The 24,564-nt window shown below is 35.3% G+C and overlaps 1 protein-coding gene across 3 annotated transcripts in view; it reads right to left on the reverse strand.

Annotated features, from left to right (window-relative positions):
• Positions 1-24,564, reverse strand: part of LOC106139091 (Ca(2+)/calmodulin-responsive adenylate cyclase) — a 63,276-nt gene that overhangs the window by 32,917 nt on the left and 5,795 nt on the right. For all 3 annotated transcript variants that reach the window (XM_060954841.1, XM_060954840.1, XM_060954839.1), the window contains exons 2-6: positions 16,017-16,172; positions 13,277-13,391; positions 11,764-12,096; positions 7,194-7,343; positions 5,751-5,869 (exon numbers count right to left, since the gene is read on the reverse strand). In XM_060954841.1, coding sequence (XP_060810824.1) covers positions 5,751-5,869; positions 7,194-7,343; positions 11,764-12,096; positions 13,277-13,391; positions 16,017-16,117 — 818 coding nt within the window. In that variant the 5' untranslated portion in view covers positions 16,118-16,172. The remainder of the gene's footprint in view (positions 1-5,750; positions 5,870-7,193; positions 7,344-11,763; positions 12,097-13,276; positions 13,392-16,016; positions 16,173-24,564) is intronic.

A 24,564-nucleotide genomic window follows, 5' to 3' on the forward strand; every position in this document is an offset into this window, starting at 1 on the left:
AACTATGTACTAGGTATGACCCATTAATGTCGTTCAATAGTAAAACCGTGGGAACTTATACATCTTAATGAAATCAGCGCTAAGTTTGTTTACATTTTTTCACACAAAAATACGAATTATTCATTAACTTTGATTTATGGCTTTATTTATAAAGCGTAGATTAAGTAAAAATATTAAATGCAAGAAGTAAAGTAGTTAAAAGATAAATTTTCCTATTATTGTTGCAGAGAATAAATTGACTGAGTCCCTTATAAATTCAGTCGCCTCCTTTTCTATATGGCGATCCTACCAGGATTGTAAGTTTGGTTTCATAAGGTTTCGTAATTGATGAGGCACCCCTTAGTTTATCTAACATTTCCTCCTCGGCCTTATACTCAAGAAATTTCATCAAAAGTGGTAATGAGTCGTTAAAACAGTTTTTATACTAAACAATAAAATAATGGCATGGGTAATACTTACAAAAAAATAAAAATATTATTTTAAGTTGTTTGAAATCAATGGCACGATTCTGGTAAATATTTTTGTTAACAAAGAAGCAATCGTATTATATCAGTTCGTTGAGCTGAAACGTTTGATCTTTTTACCAAAATATATTATTATTTACTTAATCAAAACGAATATTGAGTATTTTAAGTAATATTTAAGATCATGCCTCGAATGTGTTTCGGGAGGACTATTCTAGTTCTAGTGGTCCCTCCACTAACATTAAAACAAATAAGACGCGACAACATTTTGACTAAGAAATCTTTCTTACATTTATTTGTAAGCTTTATGAATACTTATTACATTTAATTGAACATATCATGTATATTGTTTACCTAGAAGAACTCATTCCGAATGTTTTAAGAAAAAAAAGTAAAAATAGGTACGTTTGATTTCACTCACTTCCGATATTATTCATTTGTAACAAACAACAATAACGATTATTCATTTGTAACGTCTCAAAACGTACATATATAACTGAACGTAACGTCACTAGGGTAACACGAGCGAGTTACATACAGGTCGAACTACCACGGGATTTATTATGTGTGTCAGAATCGCGGGTGTACCTCACGGATTTAAATATCTGTTTTGGATTAAAAACGTACCTGATGTGTACCTCAGTGTACCTATCCTAAAAATCTATTTTATTTAAAAATCTCCTTCTATGTAAAGATTTTTAAATAAAATAGGTTCACCCGCCATCCTGACGTCAGGACCACGGGTGTACCTCTAGTTAGCATCTGAGTTAAGTAAACTGTATATGTAGATTTGGTACCTCTTGTGTACCTGCAGAAACAAATATTAAATAAATAATTAATAATAATTGACAATCAAGAAAAGTTAGACACAAAAATTTGACACCATATTAGGTGAAACTAACAAAATTTGTATTAATATTTGAAACACAAAACCGTGTCGTCTTTTTGTATATACTTTATTAATTTCTTTGGTCTCAGGAGTCTAGGCTTTAAGGACACGCCGAGCGGCTAGGATTGAGCGTGGTACAGTGAGACAAAAACTAATTAAATGATATAGGCCCAAGTTGGCAGCACAACATTTTCAGATGATACCAATTTGATCACAGGTCATCACCGTGACGATAAGATATATATATTTAAAATTGCACCTGACAAGTGCGATTTTGCCAAGAGATAATGTACCGAATATTGGCCTGGTCTAGTTCAGACATTCTTTATAGCAATATTATAATGAAGATTTCCTGGCTAGAGATGTTTCTCTTGAACTAGTAATGGCATGTATGCTGGTCTAACCGTACATAACGGGTATAGCGATGATTATTTGAATTATCTGTGGCGTCACGTGATTCTTTCCGAGCAAACGAATAATGTTATCAGTGCTGTTGTTCGCTAAAGTGTGGTTAATTTTAACTGGCTGCCTGATCAGGGAACAAAACATAAACAAAATAAACTAGAAAAATATAATATGAACAACGTGGAATTTTATAAGAGCTTTAGAAGTTTTAAATTTTTAATTGTAGCGAAGTGTATTTTATACACGTGCAAAAAAAACCGTCGTCAACAGGTTCTCCTATAAGTACTTGTATGGATGCGAAAGCTCTACAAGACATACACATCGGAAAAATCTTGTACATTTTCTAGTTCACTCAGAAACCACGCCTAACAATTCCTGTGATGGAATATTTGATATCTTTATAGACGCGGAGCCAAATCTGGCCAGATTTGTCTGTCGCCAGTAGAAAATACTCAGAACGTATACGATAGAAGCAATTCAGTTACATATTTGTTTAGTCTGTAACATTTATTCTGTATGTGTATAAAATTTAAACTACTATTATTTATTTTACCTCCTGGCTAGCATTTTTAATCCTTTTACGAGTAGTGAAGGTAAATTAAAGAAATTCTTAACTGTATATGTTAATACCTGTATACGTGTCTGTGTCAAATATAACTGTTAACACCAGCAGCCAACACCAACATGCCGGCTGAATTTCCCTCGTGAATTATTTGTATGCATGTATATACGAATGAAAAATGCAACTTAATACGCTTGTTATAAAATGTGTACTTTAATATCGTGTCAAGGGCGGAGAATACTTTACTATATGGGAATTGCTGTGATTGCAGTTTCAAGTTAAAGGTTTCTAAGACGTGTCTGTGTATAACAATAAAAAAAATATTTATAAATAACGAGCAAATTTTGTTCCGTTCACTATCACTTCAACCGTTTGTTATCTATAGTAACTACGACCGATTAGACGCAATAACCGTTTCAAACATGGATTACTACAATATTAACGTCGTAGGCTTTTCCGTGATTGAAGGCTATTAATACATCAAACCCATATATTGAAAACTATGTAATTTGTCTTATTACTTTACTGGCTAAATTAATTGCCCTATAAATAAATTCAGATCAGTATCTATCGACACAAAAGTAGTCATGTTATAAATATCTTGAAAATGTCTGTACAAAAGCTTTCTAATTAGATATACATAGAAGTTTGAACTTGGCCAGGTTCATGGACGCATAAGCTTAGTGAATAGTAATTAGTGACGATAACGACGCAATCTTAATGAGTGAACCACTTGCCGCGGCGGCTAATGTTTGTTAACAATATGTTATGTTATGGTTATTATGGGCCTGGATGTAAGTGGTTAGTTTGGTTATTTCTCGACTTACGTTACACTAGGAGAGCAGGAGCCGGCTTTCTTTCTTGCTTTCTAGTTCAATGCATGGTATACAAGCGACAAATTCTAATACGCTCTTTTTTATCGCCAGTTTAGTTAACTCATGGAAAATAATTATCTAGCTAATATAAAAAAACTGAGTAGACCACAAAAAAATGTATCTTCATTCTAAAGTAAATGAATAAAACAAATTAACGGCCTATTACGATGAAAACATGCCCAAATCTGGCCGATTTGCGACAATAGGTAGACAAACAACAGCTAAATGGTCATGTTTTTTCTCCTTTAGGTTCTAATCCCAAATCATCGGGACTCGGGCAAATAAATAAAGATCGCGGCCTCAATTATGTGTCAAATCCCCGCAGGTAGGCCGCTGGGTACCGAATTTTAATGACTGGTCGGAGCGCTACACCAGGGATTAGCTACTTTGTTTTCATTCTCGATGGGCAGAATTGGGTTACTGGGGCTTTGTTTTCCATACCTTATTTAAGCACAGTTTTGTTTTAATCATTATATTATTAAGTACTACAGAACCAGTAAACCAAACCACTCTATTTAATACTTATCTACTTATATACTATTGAATGTGAAATAAAACTGAATGTGTGAAGTTTTTTCTAAAGTTCACTCGAATATTTATAATTTCAGATTGATTTACGTTTTGTGGAATAGTTGCCAGCTCGCGACCGCCAAAACAGTCGTCACGACACGACACAGCAACGCTGATTGATTGTTCATAACTATAAATAAGTATTAAAACAATGTTTATTTTCATCACATTCGCTTAAAATTGTTGAAATCATAGCATGTTTTGATAACGCGGACGGAAGTACGTGTACGGTTGTGTACTTAATTTACATTAGAGATAGAAACTTTGTCGTCATAGTAATGTTTTAGGATGAATAAAATTATTTCTCACGAGTGTAACTTGGTTCGGATAGGTTAAAATGAGCTCTGTATTCAATAGTAAATAGCATATACCTACTATCTTTTGTAAATAAAAAGGGAACCGCCTCCAATAGATATCCTCCTATTTTTCTTGTAAGTGTAACAACAAGCGCTTTCCTGAAAACCGCATCAAAATCGGTTTAGCGAAATGGGAGATAATCGCAGACAAACATATATACATACAGGTTAAACTAAGAACCGCCTTTTTGAAGGGCGGTTAAAAACATGACGTTTAAAATAACTATGACATAAAACAAACAAGTTGTGCAACCGAATTAAATAATCTACCATCTAGACGCGTATCTTAACGTTTTAATTGTAAGCCGGATAGATGTTATCGCCGTCATATTTTTTACTCTGTACAATTAATGGACGTTAATAACGACAAGCCAGTCGACTCACAATTATGATTTATGCGCCTAGTCGGGCCGTGCTTCCATTTAGTAAATTTGCATGTCATATATTTGAGTACCAATTTATCTAGGCATCTGATCTGAATATAAGACAACATACGACAGTGTTTTATTTCTAATTACACATAACATACTGTGAAAGTAACTTCTCACGACGATGACCTGAACTAATTTTATTCATAAATATTATATATTAATAATTAATTTTTTTTTTTTTCAGTTTTTCCACACTGACAAATGCTAATAGTTCCAATAATCAATAACAAACTTCTTTCACATAAAAAATAAAAATTCGCTTGCTTCATTCGCAACAACACACTAGCTTTATGAATGACAATCCACGCCCCTTCAAAAATTAATGCCTATTTTTTATATCAGCTATTATAATACAAAAAGAAGTAACATACATAGATATTTAAAATCAAAATCCCAAAAAAAAAATTTCGTAGGCACCATACATACCTACTCTTAATATAAATTTAAAATAAATATTATATAGAGTGGATTTCAATTTGGATTCAAGCCAAGCAGAATCGCTCCCCTCTAGATACGGCTGTAACATTAATCAGCACCAGAGGTCGTAAATGAACTTTAAATTGGTTTTAGGAACCTTAACTTAGTCATTGAATTTTGCTTAATGACCAAAAATAAATGCAGCTCCCATGTTATTGTGAAATCAATTAATATTATTTAAAAAGATAAGACTCAAAAAATAAGATATCGAACCATAAATTGCAGCAACAATATCTTATACCATCTAATAATATCTTAAATCGAAATTTCAATGCCTACCGACGGTAAGCCCTAGACAACTTTGTTTCCATACTTATGAGCTTACACAAATTGAGTTGCCTAAGTTATTTCATAACGGATTTCTCTTAGAACCACGCCTAACTCTAAACTTGCCAGTGTCTTTACGTGCCAATACCACAGGGGGCAAAACTCATTTTGGAATCAAGTCAATTTTTCCCCTAATCTTCTAATAGAAATACTTTACCAATACATGGTAAATACATCCATCACGTCTGAGGGGTAGACAGTTACTAGATTGTTTCACTTGCCACGATCCCAGCATACTTTTTCTTCATCCTCATTTAGGTAGGTACTTTTGAGCTGAACATTCACCAGAACCTAATTTGATCAAGTTACGTTCATCTTGAACTCCTTTTTTGTATTAAATTATTACAGGGTCTAGTAATGAAGACATTAAACCATTTATGTAAACTAAACTAACCTGACTTGCTCGTGTTTTTGTATATAGATCTTATGGAACTGGCCCTCCACCGGCGATATGATGTCGTTCTTCATCTCCATAGCCACGTGTTGAGGCAGCACTGACAACAGCAATCTCTCCTGTTTACAAGACGAATGCAAATTAGGAGCGGGCTACAAGTTACTAAATAAATTTACATTGAAATCACCTATTGATGTTGTTGTTGAGTTACAGATATTATAAACAACAATAGCAAGGAACACTTCCACTCAAGAACAACTAATTCAATGCTAAGTACTCCTAAAAACAGGCAGTAATTCACCGATGATTGTTTAAACTTATTTGGTTCAATAATAAAACTATTAAAATTACAATGAACTTTCATTACGATTAATTGCGTCGACACTCGATCGCAATTCTGCCAAATTATACCAGTTATAATATGACCATAAAATTTATAATTTATCCACTTAGAGAACAAAAAGAAATGATATCAGATTATTTGAAACAATAAATCCACCATGAAATCAAAAATTATAAACTACTTCATCATGTAATTTAGCAAATTAATAGTTGTATTTGGTAAAATTAGTAATTTTTACATCTGATATTTCTCAATAACCTTTCTCAAATAAAGTAAATAATTTTTAAATGGCGTTTTGGTGGAATAAATTATACCTCAAAGCGTACAAGAATTGTTTGAAACAATGCAGTGTTTCCCTTTAAGGATAGGAATTTACGACTGATTTGGAAACACGCTCGCGATCTGTACAATGTTCGGAGACATGACCGTTTAAGTCATTAAGCGCATGTTTTTGTCAAATAATTAAGGTTTGACGGCCACTGTTGGTATTACATGTTTGTGTTGTCTTTTTATTATTTGATACTTCATTTGATCACCGCCTTTTAAAATGTCATTTTAATCAAAATAGCAAATTTGAAGAATAATGTCTTTATTGATAGTCAACCAATACTGTAACTATGATGCAAGTTCCTGATCTAAACCGTCTCACTTGGCGGCTTCAGACTTGGTCTGTGTCCCGCCATGCCATTGTAAAACAAACGGAACCTTTGGCTGCTTTATGACACGAATTTGTTTTAAGAAATCAGGTAATTAAAGAAGTCTGCGAATATTAAATTCAAACTTCGACCTAATGCAGTTCTCCCGGAATTTGAACCAAGACGGCCTTTTGACTACGCAAGCAATTCAAAATTATTATACCTGCGATCTGCCATTGCAAAAAAATATTACCAGTCCACGTGGTATTATTTTAGAGGGAAGGCCTCCCAAAAAACTGGCTACTCATGTTAAGCCTAACGAAGCCTTCAAATCCTTTTGAGACTATTGGCTCTTTCTCTATCTCTCTCATCTTGCCGTGTTCCCAATTACACCATCTACCATTAACTTCTGGGCCTCGGGTCAGACACTGGCTCTTTCAACTCCGTAAAAAATCAACATCTCACCAGTTTCTCATTCTCGTCCTCCATGTCGAGTCTCGCGGCGATGCAGTTCCTGGTGTCGAGGAAGGCCCGCCGCTGCGCCGTCTCCATCAGCGAATGCATCAGCGCTCCCACCACGTTCACACATATGAACACCACTACGTTGCCCACCATCTGTGAAAATTATTGATGTGTCTGTTCATATAGTTAAAGTCTATTTTTATTGTCTTCGTGCGCGTCATTGACTTATTAAAACACTGAATTGTAAAGCTGAAGAAACCTTTTGTAAACCCTTTGAAAGTTTATCATTTATTAAATTATATACATGCATAATATGATCACGTAAGCTTCTTTCCTAGAAGTAGTAGGCTAGTGTTAAATAACGTATGATCAAAATTAATAATCTCGGGCATAAACATGGATAAAAAATTTTGTAACTTGTCAGCAAATGATTCCGTAAAATATCTGTTCAAGTCAGTAAACAAGTTACAACTTAACTCACTTTTACTGTTAAAATAACAATAACAACTTAGCTCGCCGATGACGCAAATTAACTCGCTTTAATACTGAATTTATAACTTTGAAGTGTAAAGCAGTGGGGCACTTTCATATTTCCGATATCAAGACTTTAATTTATTGAAAAAAAATAAAAAAAAAACATGTTAGGAAAGTGGTGTACTATTCTATGTGGCCTAACGGTGTAAGTTAATTATTTAAAATCTATGCGCCTGCGGTAGGCGAGATGTAACTGGCTGAGTGTGCGTTAAAGATATGTAAATAAATTTAATAGAATCTTTCTCGCCCCCGCATTTTGGACTCGTCGTCGTCAAATTGTCAACAGACGGTGTCAACCGTATTCTGTTTACCGAGAATATTAATAAACCATGTGAGAGGTTTTTTTTATTATCATTAGATATTGGTGCATAATTTTTGGAACGACTACGTTCCAAAAATTATGCAAATTCTGCAATATACATCCAATCCAACTCAATTAATGAACCAGATTTCCGTGCAGATAAATAAAAAATCTTAAAAGTTCTGAATATCATTTTCGGAACTCTTTCTCAGTTGGTTTTTTTATAAACACATTCACACCCAGATCTGATAATGTTAAATTGTTTTTTTTTAAATATAAATAATGTGTAATACGTTGTATTCTGTTGAGTGACAATATATTAATAAAAGTTATATAAGCATTTGTCATCATCAATACGAACAATTTGGATGCACTCTTGCAAGATGAATTACAATTACTCCGCCTTATCGTTGTAGCAAATCATTCAAACACATCATTTCATAACTCACAAAGACTTGAGAGGAAACATAGTTGACTGGCAGCATAACGTACAAATATTGGATAGACTAGACATATATACCTCACGACACAAAACAATGCTCATATCAGAGACAAAAGTCTAGAAAAAAAAATAACCAATAGCTAATTATATTTTAATTAAACTGTCGTAACTTAATATAAAGTAAATCTTATTAAATTTCACTTTAAACATATCTGTCAATTTGCACGAGTAAGTTTTATGGCACAATAAAGGCATATTAACATGCTAACTAACCAAACGTATTAACCCTATCTGATCTGTCAGTGTACGCGCCTAGCACTACTTTCTGATGTACTCCATGATAACAGGACAGGTGAAGGATAATTATGAAACTAAAAGTCCTACCTCAATACTTCAAAACAAACATGCGAAACTAGTTAGTTAATTTGCTACTGATAATTTTGGTTAATGAGGGTCCGGTGGGCGAACGGTTAAGGTCCCCGAATGAAAAAGCATGATACACTGGTTTTAATCCCACTGCGGCTATTTACTGATAAGGGGCAGAGAATTGTGATCAGCTCTCAATATAAACCAACACCCTAAGAACCAGATATATCGGCCCCTGACCGTACATTAAATGACTACTTTTTGTGTTATATGCATTTGTTTGATTGCTAACCTTACGGTGAGAGAAAAAAACATAGGGTTACACAAAGTAAGTTATGTTTACCTGCAAAGGATTCAGAGGTCAAATGGAAATCGCTTCGTGTTAAAATCTGACTTACTCAATGCAAGATCTAAGTCATAGGCCCACCAAAGGCTCCTCTCCGAAGGTGAGGATGTGAACTGGTCTAGCTCCAGCAAGATGATGAATGACGGTTAATGAACCCGGTTGTAGAACGTTACAAAGTAAAAAAATTTGATGTCGAAGAAGGATGCAGCTATTACTGTGCCATTACACGTCAATTATTATATACTGGTGAGCTAGTACTGGAAACAGGTTTATTGAAATAGCGTTAATATGCAAATACAAGAAATATCTTTCATTTAAATATCGTACCGATTTTCCTTTTTATAATGTAAATCTAGCGGTCACTCTATAAACTGGATATATATTTATAATTTACAATAGAAATTCCAAGAATAATATTTCAGCAGGCGTACCAAGTTCACACTGATTCTACTAGGGGTGAATTTTTAATTCTGATCAAAAAAGTAAGGGGGCTACGGTGTCACCACTAACGCATCAAATAATACATAATACGCAGAAAAAATTATGAAACAGAAAATTATCATTATCACTGTCAATAGGGTTACTAAAAGAGACAGTCGACCTTTGTCGACCATTGAAGCATAAGTAAGTCTGAATAAATTTCACACATTATGGAAATCGCGATAGAATGCGACTAAGCCTGACAGCCAAGGCGGCGGAAAGTAACTTGAACAAACAGAAATACGTATTTCTGTAAAAAGATTCATTAATTCAAATTATAGACCAACTTGCGGCAAAAATAAACATTTCGGAATATAACGTGATTTATTCTGATTCAAAGTAAATTTTTGGTTATTTATGCATCAATTTATCCAAGTGAGTCTAAAGTACACCAAGCTTTTTTGTCTGAAAACCCGCCTAATTTCATTACTACTCGTACACAATTGTTCAGATTTTTACTTTTCGGATATTTTTTTAGAAAAAGCGATTTGCTTCTAAAGCTGAACCTGATAATATGATACATATGGAAACAGACTTTTATCCAAAGTAAGACCTAATTAACATAAATTATTTACACAGATGGTTATCGTTAAGTCCATTAAAGAATATAATTTTTCTCACCATTGATCTGGGTCTAGGTTTAACCGCAATCAAGCCTATTTTGTGTGATGTCTCTGCAGGAGACTACGCTAACCACATTTTTTTAACTTCTCATTCCAATCATCTGGTTCTATTACCTCATCAATTTATATATGGTTGTAAAAGTGGTTAGCACACCTATGTAGGGAGGTAAGGGTGTTTTCAGTTAAGAGATCTCAGCAGTGAGCAACATATTAACACCTACCAAATGTTTTTACTTTTTGAATATTACGAATTTAGAATTGTTGTAATCAACGACAAATAATGTACATTTATCTTTTACTTCGCTTCGTGGTTTCTTTTTGCGAAAAATAGAGGGAATAATCAATCCAACCACGCTAGAACAGGGCCGGCATTGATAAAGGCAGCAACTAATTACCGCCACTGAAGAGGCATATTTATCAGAATCGTTCAACCGACTAAACGTAATCGATATTCCGTGCAAAGCTCAACTCGATCGAATATGCTCCGAAAATAAACGAGAGGATCGATTTAAAGCAGAGTCCAACTAAACAAAGGTTAAGCGGTAGGTTACGTTTGATGAAGTAGTGCTTTCATAAATTTATCAGTGAACCAAGACTACCCGTCTACGAATAAATATTTACGATTGGAACACGTATCTTAACTTATACCTTTAGGTTATATCTCAGCTTAGATTTTAAAATGAAAGTATATTATTAAAATATTATATACTATTATAAAAATAGGCGGAAGAGGGACCGTGTTTACAATATTAATAATTGAATTAAATAGATACTAATCTAGCGTGGCGCATAACAAACAACATAATTATTCGTATTTAATGCGAAGAGATTTATTAAAACAGATATCCCTATATTTATGTCATTTTACGTCATGTCAACATACACGGACGGATACTACAGGGAACGTGGTTTTATCCTGCTGTTGTTTCACGTTGGGCGCCAAGAGGGCAAGGTTGCCTCCCATGACCTTTCTTACGATCCCACAATATGCAATGCCTTCACACGCCACACGGAAATAGCGTCATAATAACCTGAGCTCCATAGTTTACGACATAGTAACCGTACCTATTCTACCTACTTACGAAGAAGGGTAATAACAATAAACTTTTTACAATGTCAGATTGTTGACGTCCAGTGTCAAGGTCATGTTTGTTAACTAACGTCTGCGTCAAAAATAATACTGAGTAAGTCTAATAAAACAAGTCTTCCTTCATTGTTTCACAGGTCAAAGATTAACTCAACATGAAATATTAGCATAATCAATTTACAGATGACGAATAAATATTTGACATCGCTGAATTACGTAATTCACACATGCGTGCAAATGAACATATTCTCAGTTATTTTTATTATTAAATAACATAAGGCAACAAACGGACAGTTATGAATAAGGTTGGCCGCAAGTGTCCTTAAGAATCTATACCAATAATGTTTCGGCCGTATTATAAATATAGTGCTAATTTTATTTTTCGGTTACTGACCTGCTGCCACACGTGGTACGGGAAGCGATGAGCGATGAGGGCCGCCGCTACAGTGTGAACCGTAGGGAGGATGATGCCAAAAGTGGCCGCTACCGGGGCGCCGACTGGCAACAGGGCGTATGCAGCGAAGACCGCCCAGACTACGTGCGCAGCGCCCTCGGCCGCGGCGCCGGGGCCCCAAGCTGGAAGCGTGGCGGCCAGAGCGATGCCTCCACCAGCTAGAGCAAGCCAGCAAGCACGGGGCAGCCGCCGCTCGGGGGCCACTCCACCAGCTCGGCCGCACCACCAGGCCAGGCCGCCGCAGAGCACCGCGTGAGCACTTAGAACGCCAACCTACACAAGAAAATTTTGTATGTATTTGTACGTACGTATTACGTTTATACATTTAACTCATCTGAAGAGTCGTTAAGTTGCAAAAAGTTATCGGGTTAAATAATTGGGATATAGTCTTGTAGTTGAACGGCTGGGTTCAATCAAAGAAGTAGCTTTGCAACAAAACATCTACTCAAACAACTTGGATATCACAGACAATTTCACTACTGAAATCACATTTTCATTTTCAGTAAAAGGTGACTGACATTACCAGTCTACGTACAGAAATTTAACAACAGGATTGTTACTTATAATGACATCTTTAGTTAATAAACGATTTCACGAGATCAAAGGCCCTAGTCTATAACATAAGGACAAACAGTCTGCTTTTATTGGCTAGAAGCTAATGAATACTTCTCAAGCATTATGTTGTACGTATTGAAATTTATGCGCAGTTCTTATCTTCTTATGATACATAGGAGATTTGAAAATATGATGATTTAGCATCATTTCACCCCTTCGTTAATGGAATCAAAACAGAATCCATTGGAAAATATATTTCAATCTATCATGTTTGGATGATTGAATACAAATTAGGTTATCCAATGGAAAATTAATAGCGTGTAACAAATCGGTCGAACGATTTATAACAATTAACATACAAAATGATTGATTGAAAATTTGAAGCAAATGAGAAAAACTATTTAATTTGAAACATATAAAATATTTATAAGTTTTTATTCAATAACTTCTAACGCGGACCTTCACCAATGTCACTTTTCTGAGTTATTACATTCTTTCAATGGGTTAGCTCTATAACTATATGCTATTACTGGATGCGAAACCATAATACAATGTAGGTTAGTTTCCCCTGCAAAGCTTATGGTGATCAAACATAAGCCGGTTAAACATAGGTAGTATAGTAGACTTAAACAATCACGGATCGTGGTCATAGTTTCACCTTGATTTTATTATACTCTTTTGTGAATGAAACTTTAACAGCCCAGAGACTACAATTAACACACATAATCACCTATTTATCCTTTATTACCTTAAACAGATGCAACAGTCCCAAAAAGACTTAACGGCCACATTCAGCTGGATGATGTGGAGGAAGAATTTAAGGAAAGAAATCTGTAATGATCGCAGCAAGAGTCAACTCACAGTGTCTGCGTCAGGGAAAGATAATTAAAAGACTAACCTGCGGTGCCCGTCGCCAGCCGCGCGTGGCGTCGACGGCGGCTAGCGCGGCGGCCAGCGCGGCCCACAGCGCCAGCGCCCAGCCCACGGAGGTGCGCTGCAGCTTGCATGCATACCTGGCAAAATTATTCAATTATTTAACAGAATATTGTCGTAGAAAATACAATGGCTATCATTAAGCCAAACAGCTGAACATGGCCTTTCAGCCTTTTCAAGACTGTTGGCTCTGTCTACCCCGCAAGGGTTATAGACGTGATTATATGTGTGTATTTATGGTGTTTAAAATATGGCTTGTCAAGACGTTATGGGGCCTTTCGCACTTTGGCGCCCAACATGTTGGCAATTATTTTAATAATTCAATGCAAATCCGATGGAACCCACGTGAAATACTTTTGTGTTGTTTCTAGTTAAGGTATGATGATTTCGTGCTCCGTGAGGCAAGTAAAGCCGTTAAAACCTGAGAACTATCAAATTTTACTCAGAGGTCATTTAGAAACTGTGTGAAAATGAAGCAATATAGTGTGTAGGGTACGGTTGGTTTGGCACTCGCGAATCTTCGGAATGCTTAATTTAATTACGTGACAATAATCTTAATTTGTTAGCAGCAAAAGCTAACTTAAGAATGCAAGAGGTTATAGATGAGGATGTGAATGAAGCACGTAAGGAATATAAAAAAATGAAAGATTTGGTTAAGAAAGCTGTGATTAGAAAGAAAGAAGAGTATAAAGAGGATTTTGATAAAAGGCTATCAGAAGACTTTCAGTCAAATCTGAAAGTATTCTGGAAATCCGTAAGGTCAGCCCGAGGAAAAACTATAACCAGAGAGCTGACTAGGATCAGATGCCAGGATGGTAGCGTTGTGAAAGGAGAAGAATGTGTGCTAAAGATATGGAAGGACTATTTTGAGAGTTTATTTGAAAAAAAGGAAGAAAATAAGAAAGAGTTCTGCTATAGCGAAGAAAAAGAGAATGAGATGGAAGGCGAAATTGAAATGTTTGAAATTGTGGAAGCACTTAAGAGTATGAAAGCGGGTAAGGCTGCCGGGTATGATAGAGTGTCGGTCGAGATGCTTAAAGCAGGAAAAGGCGTCGTAGCTAGACAGTTGTACTGCCTTTTCAATTTGTGTTGGAGAAGCGGCCGAGTACCAAAAGATTGGTGTAAGGCTGTTATTGTGCCACTTTACAAAGGAAAAGGGTCACAACTGGACTGCAAAAATTATCGTGGTATAAGCCTGCTTAGCGTCGTCGGCAAATTGTATGCTAAGGTATTGATTAATAGAGTCAGGAATGAAACTGATGACAAAATATGGGATGCTCAAGCGGGATTTCGAAAGGGAATGGGATGTACTGATCAGGTCTTTTCTTTGCGGTGCATAGCCGAAAAGTTTTTGGCCAAGAGTCAAAAAGTCTATTGCACATTCGTGGATTTGGAAAAGGCCTATGACAGAGTTGAGAGGAATGAATTGTGGTCAGCACTTTCTATGCATGGGGTGAGCAGTCTCTTGATACGAGCACTGAAATCCTTATATGAGGATTCGAGTGCTTGTGTCAGGATAAACGGAGCGCACACTGAGTGGTTTAAGATTGAGAAAGGTGTTAGGCAGGGATGTGTTGCGTCACCGTGGCTGTTCAACCTATTTATGGATAGTTGTTTGACAGATTTGAAAGAGTCTGAAAGTGGATTAAGGATGAATGATTTACTCGTCAAATGTCTGCTCTATGCCGACGATCAGGTTATACTGGCGTCATCAGCGGAGGAGTTACAGGAGATGGTAAACTGTATGCATGAAGCTTTAAAAGAGAAAGGAATGAAAGTGAACGTAAGTAAAACTAAAACACTGGTTTTTGAAATGGAGAAAGAAATGACAGCATGTAATATTTTGATTGGAGGAGAAAAAGTTGAGCAAGTGAAAGAGTTTGTATATCTAGGATCAAAGTTTACATCAGATGGCAAGTGTGATAGTGATATTGAAAGGAGAGTGAACGCGGGGAACATGGTGAATGGAGCTTTGCATGCCTTTATGAGCAGTCAGAAACTATCCAAAAAGGCTCGACTGGCTGTGCACAGGGGCGTGTTGGTCCCGACATTAATGTATGGGAGTGAAAGTTGGGTATGGCAAAAGAAGCACGAAAGCAGAATAAATGCAGTGGAAATGAGAGCGTTAAGGAGTATGTTGGGTGTGAAATTGAGTGACCGGATAAGGAACAGCGTGATAAGGGAATGTTGTGATGTGAAAGAAGATGTAGTTACAGGAATAGAAAAGGGTATGTTGAGATGGTTCGGTCATGTGGAGAGGATGAATAAAAACAGGTTGACTAAGCAGATATACAAGGAGAGTGTGGAGGGAAAGGTCGGGGTGGGAAGACCTAGACGAACATATCTTGATCAAATTAAGGACGTCCTGGTGAAGGGTCAGGTCAAAAGTGCCCGAAACCGCCGAGCTTGCATGAAGAGAGTTATGAATGTGGATGAAGCAAAGGAAGTATGCAGGGATCGTGGCAAGTGGAAAGAGGTAGTCTCTGCCTACCCCTCCGGGAAAGAGGCGTGAGTTTATGTATGTATGTATCTTAATTAGGCTAGACTTAATCACGGGGCCTCGTTGTTGCCTATATTATTCCAGAATATCCAGTCTGTTTCTGTTTAATTGGTTCAATTGGCCCAAAAATTTTTTTTAGTAACAAACAAAAATACAAACTGTTCTCTTTATAACATTATTACGGTTGGATGTGTGGATATCATACCGTGCATACAGCTCCTCCAGCTCGGCGGACTCGAAGCGGCGGCGGGCCACGAGCCGGGCGAGCGGGCCGCGCGCCGACATCGCCTTCACCGCGTGGTCCATGTCGCCCGCCACAGCCTCACCTCGCCGCCGACCGTGCTACTGGCCTCCGCTTCATCTGTTGACAAAACATCCTTATAATTTGTAAACTTTGCCTGCCTGCTCTGGTATTTAAGGAGGACATGGGACCACTCAGTCTCTATACCGTGTATGCCATATTTTTTTAAGTTAAACAACTAACAACTTAAAAATATAACAATCCAAATAATCGGGTTACCTATTTGCTTAATATAACATACGCTAATAAACTTATTAAAATGATAAAACAGCTCAGAAACTAATAAATTTTCAAAAAAGGTCTAAAATATAGACCTTTTGACACAGATCAAGTCTAACGTTATCCATATCGAGAAATTGCTTCTAAATAGAAACAATGGATGGTCTAGCATCGCGTATTAACAGAAAAGTTATTTATTATTCTAGTAATAAATACTATTCCATTGACTGAAAATAAACTACGGTAAGTTTACATCAGTTTCCAACAGCTGTGTAAACAAAGTAAGTACTGGTTCAATAACATTAGTTGCAAACCGTGTAGAGTTTATTTATGGTGTGGTTGACGTTCCAAAAACGTAGATTTTACCGTACGGCACTAATATGTTACACCCACCTGTATGAACAAAATAGAGGATGTTAGATTCGTAGGCGTACCTAAATGACAAGTTTTGAATAACGGAAACTTTATATCAAGACTATACGAAATTAAATTAATGTGATGAGCACCGCATTCATTATTCAGAATATTCATTCAATTGGGTAACAGAATATTACTTATTACACTAAAACAAAAATATTAGGAATAGAAATCTGGATATCGCCTCGAGCATCTGGATTTATATAAGGTTTCTAGGTACTAGGCAGTGAACAAGTGCTTTTGCGAAATGTCGTCTCGATTGAAAGAATGCTCGCTTTGATGTTAAACCGCTCGCAATGAATGATGAATAAATTCTTCAAAGCCACATATGTAGGTATTTCATATTACCTTTGTATAAGTAAAGATAAATGTAGACAGATTTTTAATGAGGCTAAGAAGATTTGAATTAGAATATCTCGAAACCAGATCGATAAAAAAATAACTGTGTGATATATGATGCATAATTAGTGGATAAGAGAGTAAGTTATGAATGCAATGTGAAATTATTAGATATTTTAAAATAAACTTATTTTCTCATGAATTTTTAATATTGCTTTAGCGCCCTAAATTACTGGTTTATAAACAAAGATCACACTATCACCTTTGCCTACTACATTCATACGGACCATGAACGTACAGGTGAAGTGAACCGAAATAAAATCTTGTAATAGTTCTTTATCGACAATACATAACATACAGTCACTAATTCTGGTCTCCACATGGTAATTTTGTAGTAACTGGGAAGGAAACTGGTAACAAGCACCGTACGTATACGACGGTACACGAGTACTTACGTGAGGTGCATCACAAGCAAAAGTAAATTTAAAAGGAAGTTTATTAAAATTTCCTTAGTAGGTACTCTCGGCATCGGCAATATAAGGTCAGATGTTGATTCGATATTGAAAAAGTAAGCTCATCTAACGCAATGTTTTTTGTTCATCAAAATAAGTATTAAGTATTTCAATAGGTGTAAAATACGTGATCTGCCAAAGCAAAACTCGACTTACTACGGCGTTGAATCATTCAGATTTTTGGAGTGAAATAAAAACAGCAAATTTTATTGTCATGCCGATCTTTAGATCAATCATTTATGATTGCAAATAGAAACACCAAACAAAGGATTCTGCTTCGTTTCAATTAGAGAAGTATTCCTTAAAGAGATTACATTAGGAATCAGTCCAATTACAATAGGACGTTTGAAGATACTAGTAAGAAGACTCTGTATTGTCTTTCGTTAATCGTTAAGGGTTCGTTCGAAATATTGAATATAAGCTTTTTCCGCGGTTCCCTCCAAATCATACCCTACCTACACAATCATTACTATGTTTCTTGTACTGAATGTTTAAACCAGCTTAAGGTACCTTAATTTTTTAAAAGTTTTGGCAATGTAAATCACTTTTGCCTTGAAAGCGTCCGGTTAAATTGTAACTTTATGTACTTTTCATAACTGTTTGCCAGTCACAAAAGCAAATGTTGTTGTCTTCTCTGGAGGTCCATCGTACGTATCTTTGTATTGATATGATCTAAACATCAACATCATAAATGTTTTAACGACCGAAACTGCGTCTATACGGTAACCACGGTAACTTTGGTTAGTGCATATAAATATTTATTACAGTTCTTCAATGAAAAAATATATTTTACAACAATTACATCTTAATTTTGAAAGTTACAAAGTAGTAGTAACCAAAGATATTTTGTAGCATTTATTTTGCAACCATCGTTTATTGTGTACCATACGTTCTGCTACATACATGTATGTAACACCATACAGATGTCGCAAAGTTAATAGGAAATCGTGACGGATAATCCTCAGCGAGAGCAACGGAATTGGGAACAAATAAGTTGAGTTTGCGAACCGAGGGAAAGGCGTGGGAGGGGGGTGTCACGGTCGCCGGGTCAATAAACCCCACAGCTCGTCGGCAGGCGAGGCTTGCAATACTTTGCAAGCAAAAGATTCGCGGTGCATGGCTCTCAGAGTCTGGCAGCGCGATGAAATCCAGCCAGCCTATGAAAGACAAATTGCGGCGGGCAAATGCCACATTATTTCGGTCTGAATTCCCAACCTCAGTCGCTATGGCACAATAAATAGTAAAAGTTGCTAAAGATTGTGCCGTGTGGTTCCTGACACTTTAAACAGGACCACATTAAGGTAAAGGTTGATAAACTTGGGATTTACTTTTGAGCGATTGGCTAGCAACCTATCACTATTTAAATCTCAATACCATCATTAAGCCATACAGCTGAAGGTGGCCTTTCAGTCTTTGCGTGACTGTTGGTTCCATCTGGCCCGAGGGTGATGGGGACGTGATTATATGCACTAAAATATATATATGTTATAAAACTATGGCACTTTACTAAGTTCGAGGAATTATGTAATATTGATGTTCCGATCATAATTATTAGGATCACGCTATTCATACAAACAAGAAATATTTCCTGAATCGGTCTACACACTCCTGAGTAATAGATAACATACATTAAAAAGTAGTCATTGGGAGAGGCCTATGTACAGTGCTGGACGTTTTACGTCTGTTGTGATATATTGAGATAAAAAAAGATACCCCTTCCCCTCCTGTTATACAATGCGTTTTAAATATTTACTTCATAACAAAAGATAGACTTCCAGTTTGTTCCTCTCGTCCTCTAAATTAGTACCACCTTTGCTCCGCAAGAATAACACATACCTTCGCTCTACACACACACATACGCATATCTATGCTGTCTGGTAAAAAAAAATTGTACAAAAAAATCACATAATTACTGATATTTTCGAACTCGTAGACTCGGTAGCTATAAGGAAGCTTTTATTTATAAAACTGATGTTCTTATATAATTGTCAGTAAGAACCTTCCTTGTTTCAATTATTTAAATCCATGATTGTAAAGTCGTATAAGTGTGGGTATGTATTGGTAGTTATTTGGTATATATCTTTTCTATTCGTCTAACATTTCTCATTTAATATTGTTAAAAAATTAATATAAATATATTTTAAACAACAAATTTTGCATACAAATTGGCGTGATAAATTATCACCGGTGGAATAATAACTTTTTTATTTAGGGGCTAGTAAACGGTTAAAATAAAAAAGATATTCAAATGATAAAAGCGACCAAAAATAAAAGGTTATTAAAAAAACAAAAACAGCGGTTACACTGTGTCTGACTGCAAGCGCTCTTTGGAATCGCTTTGTGACGGACAAAAAACACAGTCATCTACTGTAAAAATGCCCGTCTGCAATCACATAGAAATTGAAGCTACATGTGTTGTTGCGATATGCAAATTAACAGTTTAATATATGTTTATATGTTACAATTTATTTCTTTATTTTGTGTTGCTTAGCCAGAATAAATACATTTCTGATTTATTTTTGTACCTGTTCGTATTTATAGCTCTCTACACACCGTCAATAAACATGTATGAATATGACATGTCACAAACAAAACGTTTCGGTCACAAAGTACAATGATGTAATTATGCCTTTATTTGAATAATAAAAAAGTTCATACAATGATTGTTTGATTCACGATAAATTTTAATATTTTTTTATGTAAGACGGTGACCGGCTCAGGCGCGCCTTGAATAATATTATGGTCTGATTCGGATGAATGAGTAAATAAAGCTTAAAACAAGAAATCCAATGTCGTATGGACATTTTGTGTATGTTCACAACAAAATAATATATTTCACAACATACAGTCAAGGTAAATGCAGAAATCACCATGCAAGATATGAAACCCTGCATCCTTTTACCTTAATGATCTGCAGTTTACATCCAGAACATTTTATAATCTCGATAGAATTGACAAAGTTGAATGATGTTAGAATATAAAAGAAGTGAGCGCATTTTGACTGATGATAGTTCAATCTACTCTATCTAACTATCATCAGTCAGAATGAGCTCACTTCTCTTATATTCTAATGAGACTGATTACCATTCATTGTAAAGTAAATCAATATTTAACCAATAGAATACACAAACAATTTATTCACAATATTTATAACCTAACCTTTATTATATTAAAAGAATACACCCTGATAATCCTCCTACGTGAAAAATACCTTATGTCCTTCTGTGTATAATGTTTGCAAAATTTCATGGAACTCTTTGCAGTGAAGTACTATCACATTTATAATATTAGTATGGATATTTACCTACTAATGCAACAATCGCACATTTAGGTACTTGTTCACCATCGCGTATGCGTGCTTAATCAAAGGAACAACAATTCATGTGGACTCTTCCAAGAATATGATAAAGTGTTCTAACTGCCGTTACTCATAAACTGCCAGCGATACTCGTAGATATAATGAAGACATTAATGAACGATAAAATTTGTCTGATTAAATTATGTGATAGATACTGCATTAATATATCTCTAATACATGTTCCTATCAATAAAAAATTGCATCTTAAATAGCCGCGGTAAAAATTTGTGCACTTAAATAATCAAATTACAAAACAACTGACAAGAGATCATGACAATTATCAAAGCAGAAAAAAACACACACACATTTACCTCACACTAATCCACGGATTAAAATACTTATATTTATATTTTGACTAAGGCTTCAAGGATATAACTGTAAAACAATTATTTTGATTTATAATAGAGGTCCATTCAAGGCTTCACGCATACAACTGCAGCTTCACCTTAAGTCTAGCACATTAAAGATATACAAAGCGAGTCCGAGGTGAATACCGAAATACGACGATTTCCGTGAAGCAATATGCACCTCACGTCACATTTAGAACGTGGTTCCGTCGCGCCGCGCTTGTACTTGGCCCTAAGTCAAAATTTAAAGGAAGTGACCGCGGAGCGGCCAAGGGCGGCTATTCCCGTTGGATATTCCCAAAATAAACTTACTTAGAAGTTAGTAAAACATAAGTATTATTATATATCCCAAATTTATAACACTTCCATTAGCTAGTAAGTTCTATTCCACGACCACACCAACGATGATCAATATCCATTGTTTATGCCGTACAGCTAAATGTGGACTACCCCCCTAAAATCCCGTGAGGGACATGAAGTAGACGTGATATATGTATTTATGAACAAAATAATCGCCATATATTTCGGTAAGCGAGTAACAAAGTTCAAAGCACTTTCTTGCACCAAAAAGAAAAGACAATAAACAATACCCAAGGCTGTATCGAAATTGCAGTTATATAATACTTAATTCTTTATTTAAAATCATGGCGAAAACAAGAGCCATAGTCTATTCGATTCCTCATTAAAGTCATAATCTCACATGAACGTGCTAGGCAAGTGTTACAATACAAGTACGCATGCAAATGAACGCAATACTCGTAATCTGAAACCGCAGCGCAGCGCAGTTATTGCACGACTACTTCTGTTGCATTTTTCATTGCATCGCAAACACTTCAGCATGTTGCATTTTCCTTTGATACGTACGTAAGTACAACTTTTTAAATCTCAAGTGGTAAAATTCACTTCGCTTTTGTGGAACTTTTGTGGACGTAAAATATTTTTTGATATAAAAATATATTTTATCCGGTTTTTTTCTTCGTTAGTAATGAGTCGTTCTCCTTCAGTTTTAATCATAAAGATCTTTTTAAGTTTGCTGAAAGATAGATAATACCAGGATTAGCTTAATAAAACAAATTAATTCAATGGAGATTTCAAATCAACATTTGAACAAGGTAGTTTGAAATCTCCTATTGTGATTAGACAGTGACGACTTAAGTGTCAACGTTAAAAAAAACCTAAACGGATCCAATGATAATACTACATAATCGTAATCCAATTAACGTGATCTGTCGACAACTTCTAAGGTAATAATTGGATTATAATTTATAGCTCGTAACTTGATAATTTAAGCCATAGTTAATCTGTACTAGAGTGCACGTACTTAAAATGCAGGTAATTACAGTACTAATAATGCAAACAATTTTAAATTTTGGCTTAAGTTCAAAATAATTTCGAAACTATGTTTGTGTTAAGTACAGTATTATTTTAAATATTTTTTTTCTATCGAAAAAAAAATCGAAATATAATTTTAACTACTTAGGAACTTTAAATAAGCAACTAACTCAAATACAAACTATTAAAATATTCGTTTTTATTTGTTTATTGACGCTTCACAAGGCAAAAGTAAACATGGAATAAAAAAGGCCAATAACAACTTTTTGTACTTACGTAAAGGATCTTCGCCGTGTTGAGATCCAAACTGCTTGTACGGAAGACACTTCGAATATTTTTTACTAGAGTGAAGACTTTACAAAACTTGTATAAACAAAGTAGAAGACATTTTTGAGGCAAATTAATCAATAAGTGGGTAGTTATTAAATCTCTTGTGATGGCGACTCTTATGATTTTTAGAAAAATTTAGAAACTATAACGACTTAATACAAGGGTAAGTATAAGTATTAAAAATACAATTTTCGTTTACACGACATAAATCAAAGTAATAATATAAATAAAAACTCCGCCCACAGACCGATCGAACTGATTGCGCAAGTAGTAAAAAACTGAATTGAAATGCAAGATAAATCTTTTTCGAAGCTATTCGCTATCAACCTGCTTAACAAAATAACAAACATTTCAGTCTGGTTTATCTGTGAAAAATATTTTTGGGATCGCAAACACGTAACTGAATGTCAATAAACATTTTGACTATATTCATTTTTTTTCGATTTCTTTGAATCCTCGTTGCCAACTAGACTTATTTTTTACTCACTGAGTTCGTTTGTTCATAATACATATATACAAATATTCCCATCTTAATCCCTTACGGGGTAGGCAGAACCAACAATCTTGAAAAATACGGAATACAGGTGGAATTGATATTCAAATAGAGCAGTGCTAGCCCATCGCCTTAAATAAGTCTCCAAAGATTATAAGCCTGTCCCTTGATTGGCTTTAACTCGTTTTTCCTTTTTCCTCCAGACCAGTATGGGAGTCATGACCAGCAATGGTTCTCAATAATAGTAAAAAATATTAACTGGTCACTAAGTAGTCAGTCCACTAGTTCACGTCACATCACGACTTAATACCTTACGGGTTAGATTGAGCCCACAATCTCTAAATGCCTCAGCTTTATGGCTGAGTAATAGAATTGAGATTGATATGGATGTCAATATAAAATATTTATGAAAAATTCTTAATAAAAAACTAATCTTCGCGACAGATGCGAATCCATATCCTATTCTTCTAATCCTACCAATGTACTACTCTTTTACTCAAAATCTCTCAGCTTTATGGCTGAGTAATAGAATTGAGATTGATATGGATGTCAATATAAAATATTTATGAAAAATTCTTAATAAAAAACTAATCTTCGCGACAGATGCGAATCCATATCCTATTCTTCTAATCCTACCAATGTACTACTCTTTTACTCAAAATCTACTACACTGTTTTTGAGGAATTTAGTAAACAAGTAATATATTATTATAACAAAATACAAATTCTATAGTCTGAAAAGACTTTGCACAGCGTGCAGACGAAATTGTTTTTAATTACTACACGTATCATAAAACCAGATTATAGTGAATGAATACGATGCCATCTCCTACCGCGTGTGATATAACCGCCATCTTCAGATTCGCAGCATGTGGCAACAATTCGTAACATTTTTAGAGTTTGCAAAATGCCTTCTTTATGCTTAAAAGATGTTTTTGGTTTGGCATAAATGAGATCACAAAAAAATAAACGAATTAACTCGCGTTTCTCATATTTGGAAACGATGAGTTCCAATCTTAAATACCATGAAAGCGACGGTTGACGAATATATAAGGACAAATACAAAAAGGAAAATAAATAATTATAACATATCAATTAATCTTAAG

The sequence above is a fragment of the Amyelois transitella genome, chromosome 5 (genome assembly GCF_032362555.1).
Source record: "Amyelois transitella isolate CPQ chromosome 5, ilAmyTran1.1, whole genome shotgun sequence".
In the NCBI taxonomy this organism is placed as follows: Eukaryota; Metazoa; Arthropoda; class Insecta; order Lepidoptera; family Pyralidae; genus Amyelois; species Amyelois transitella.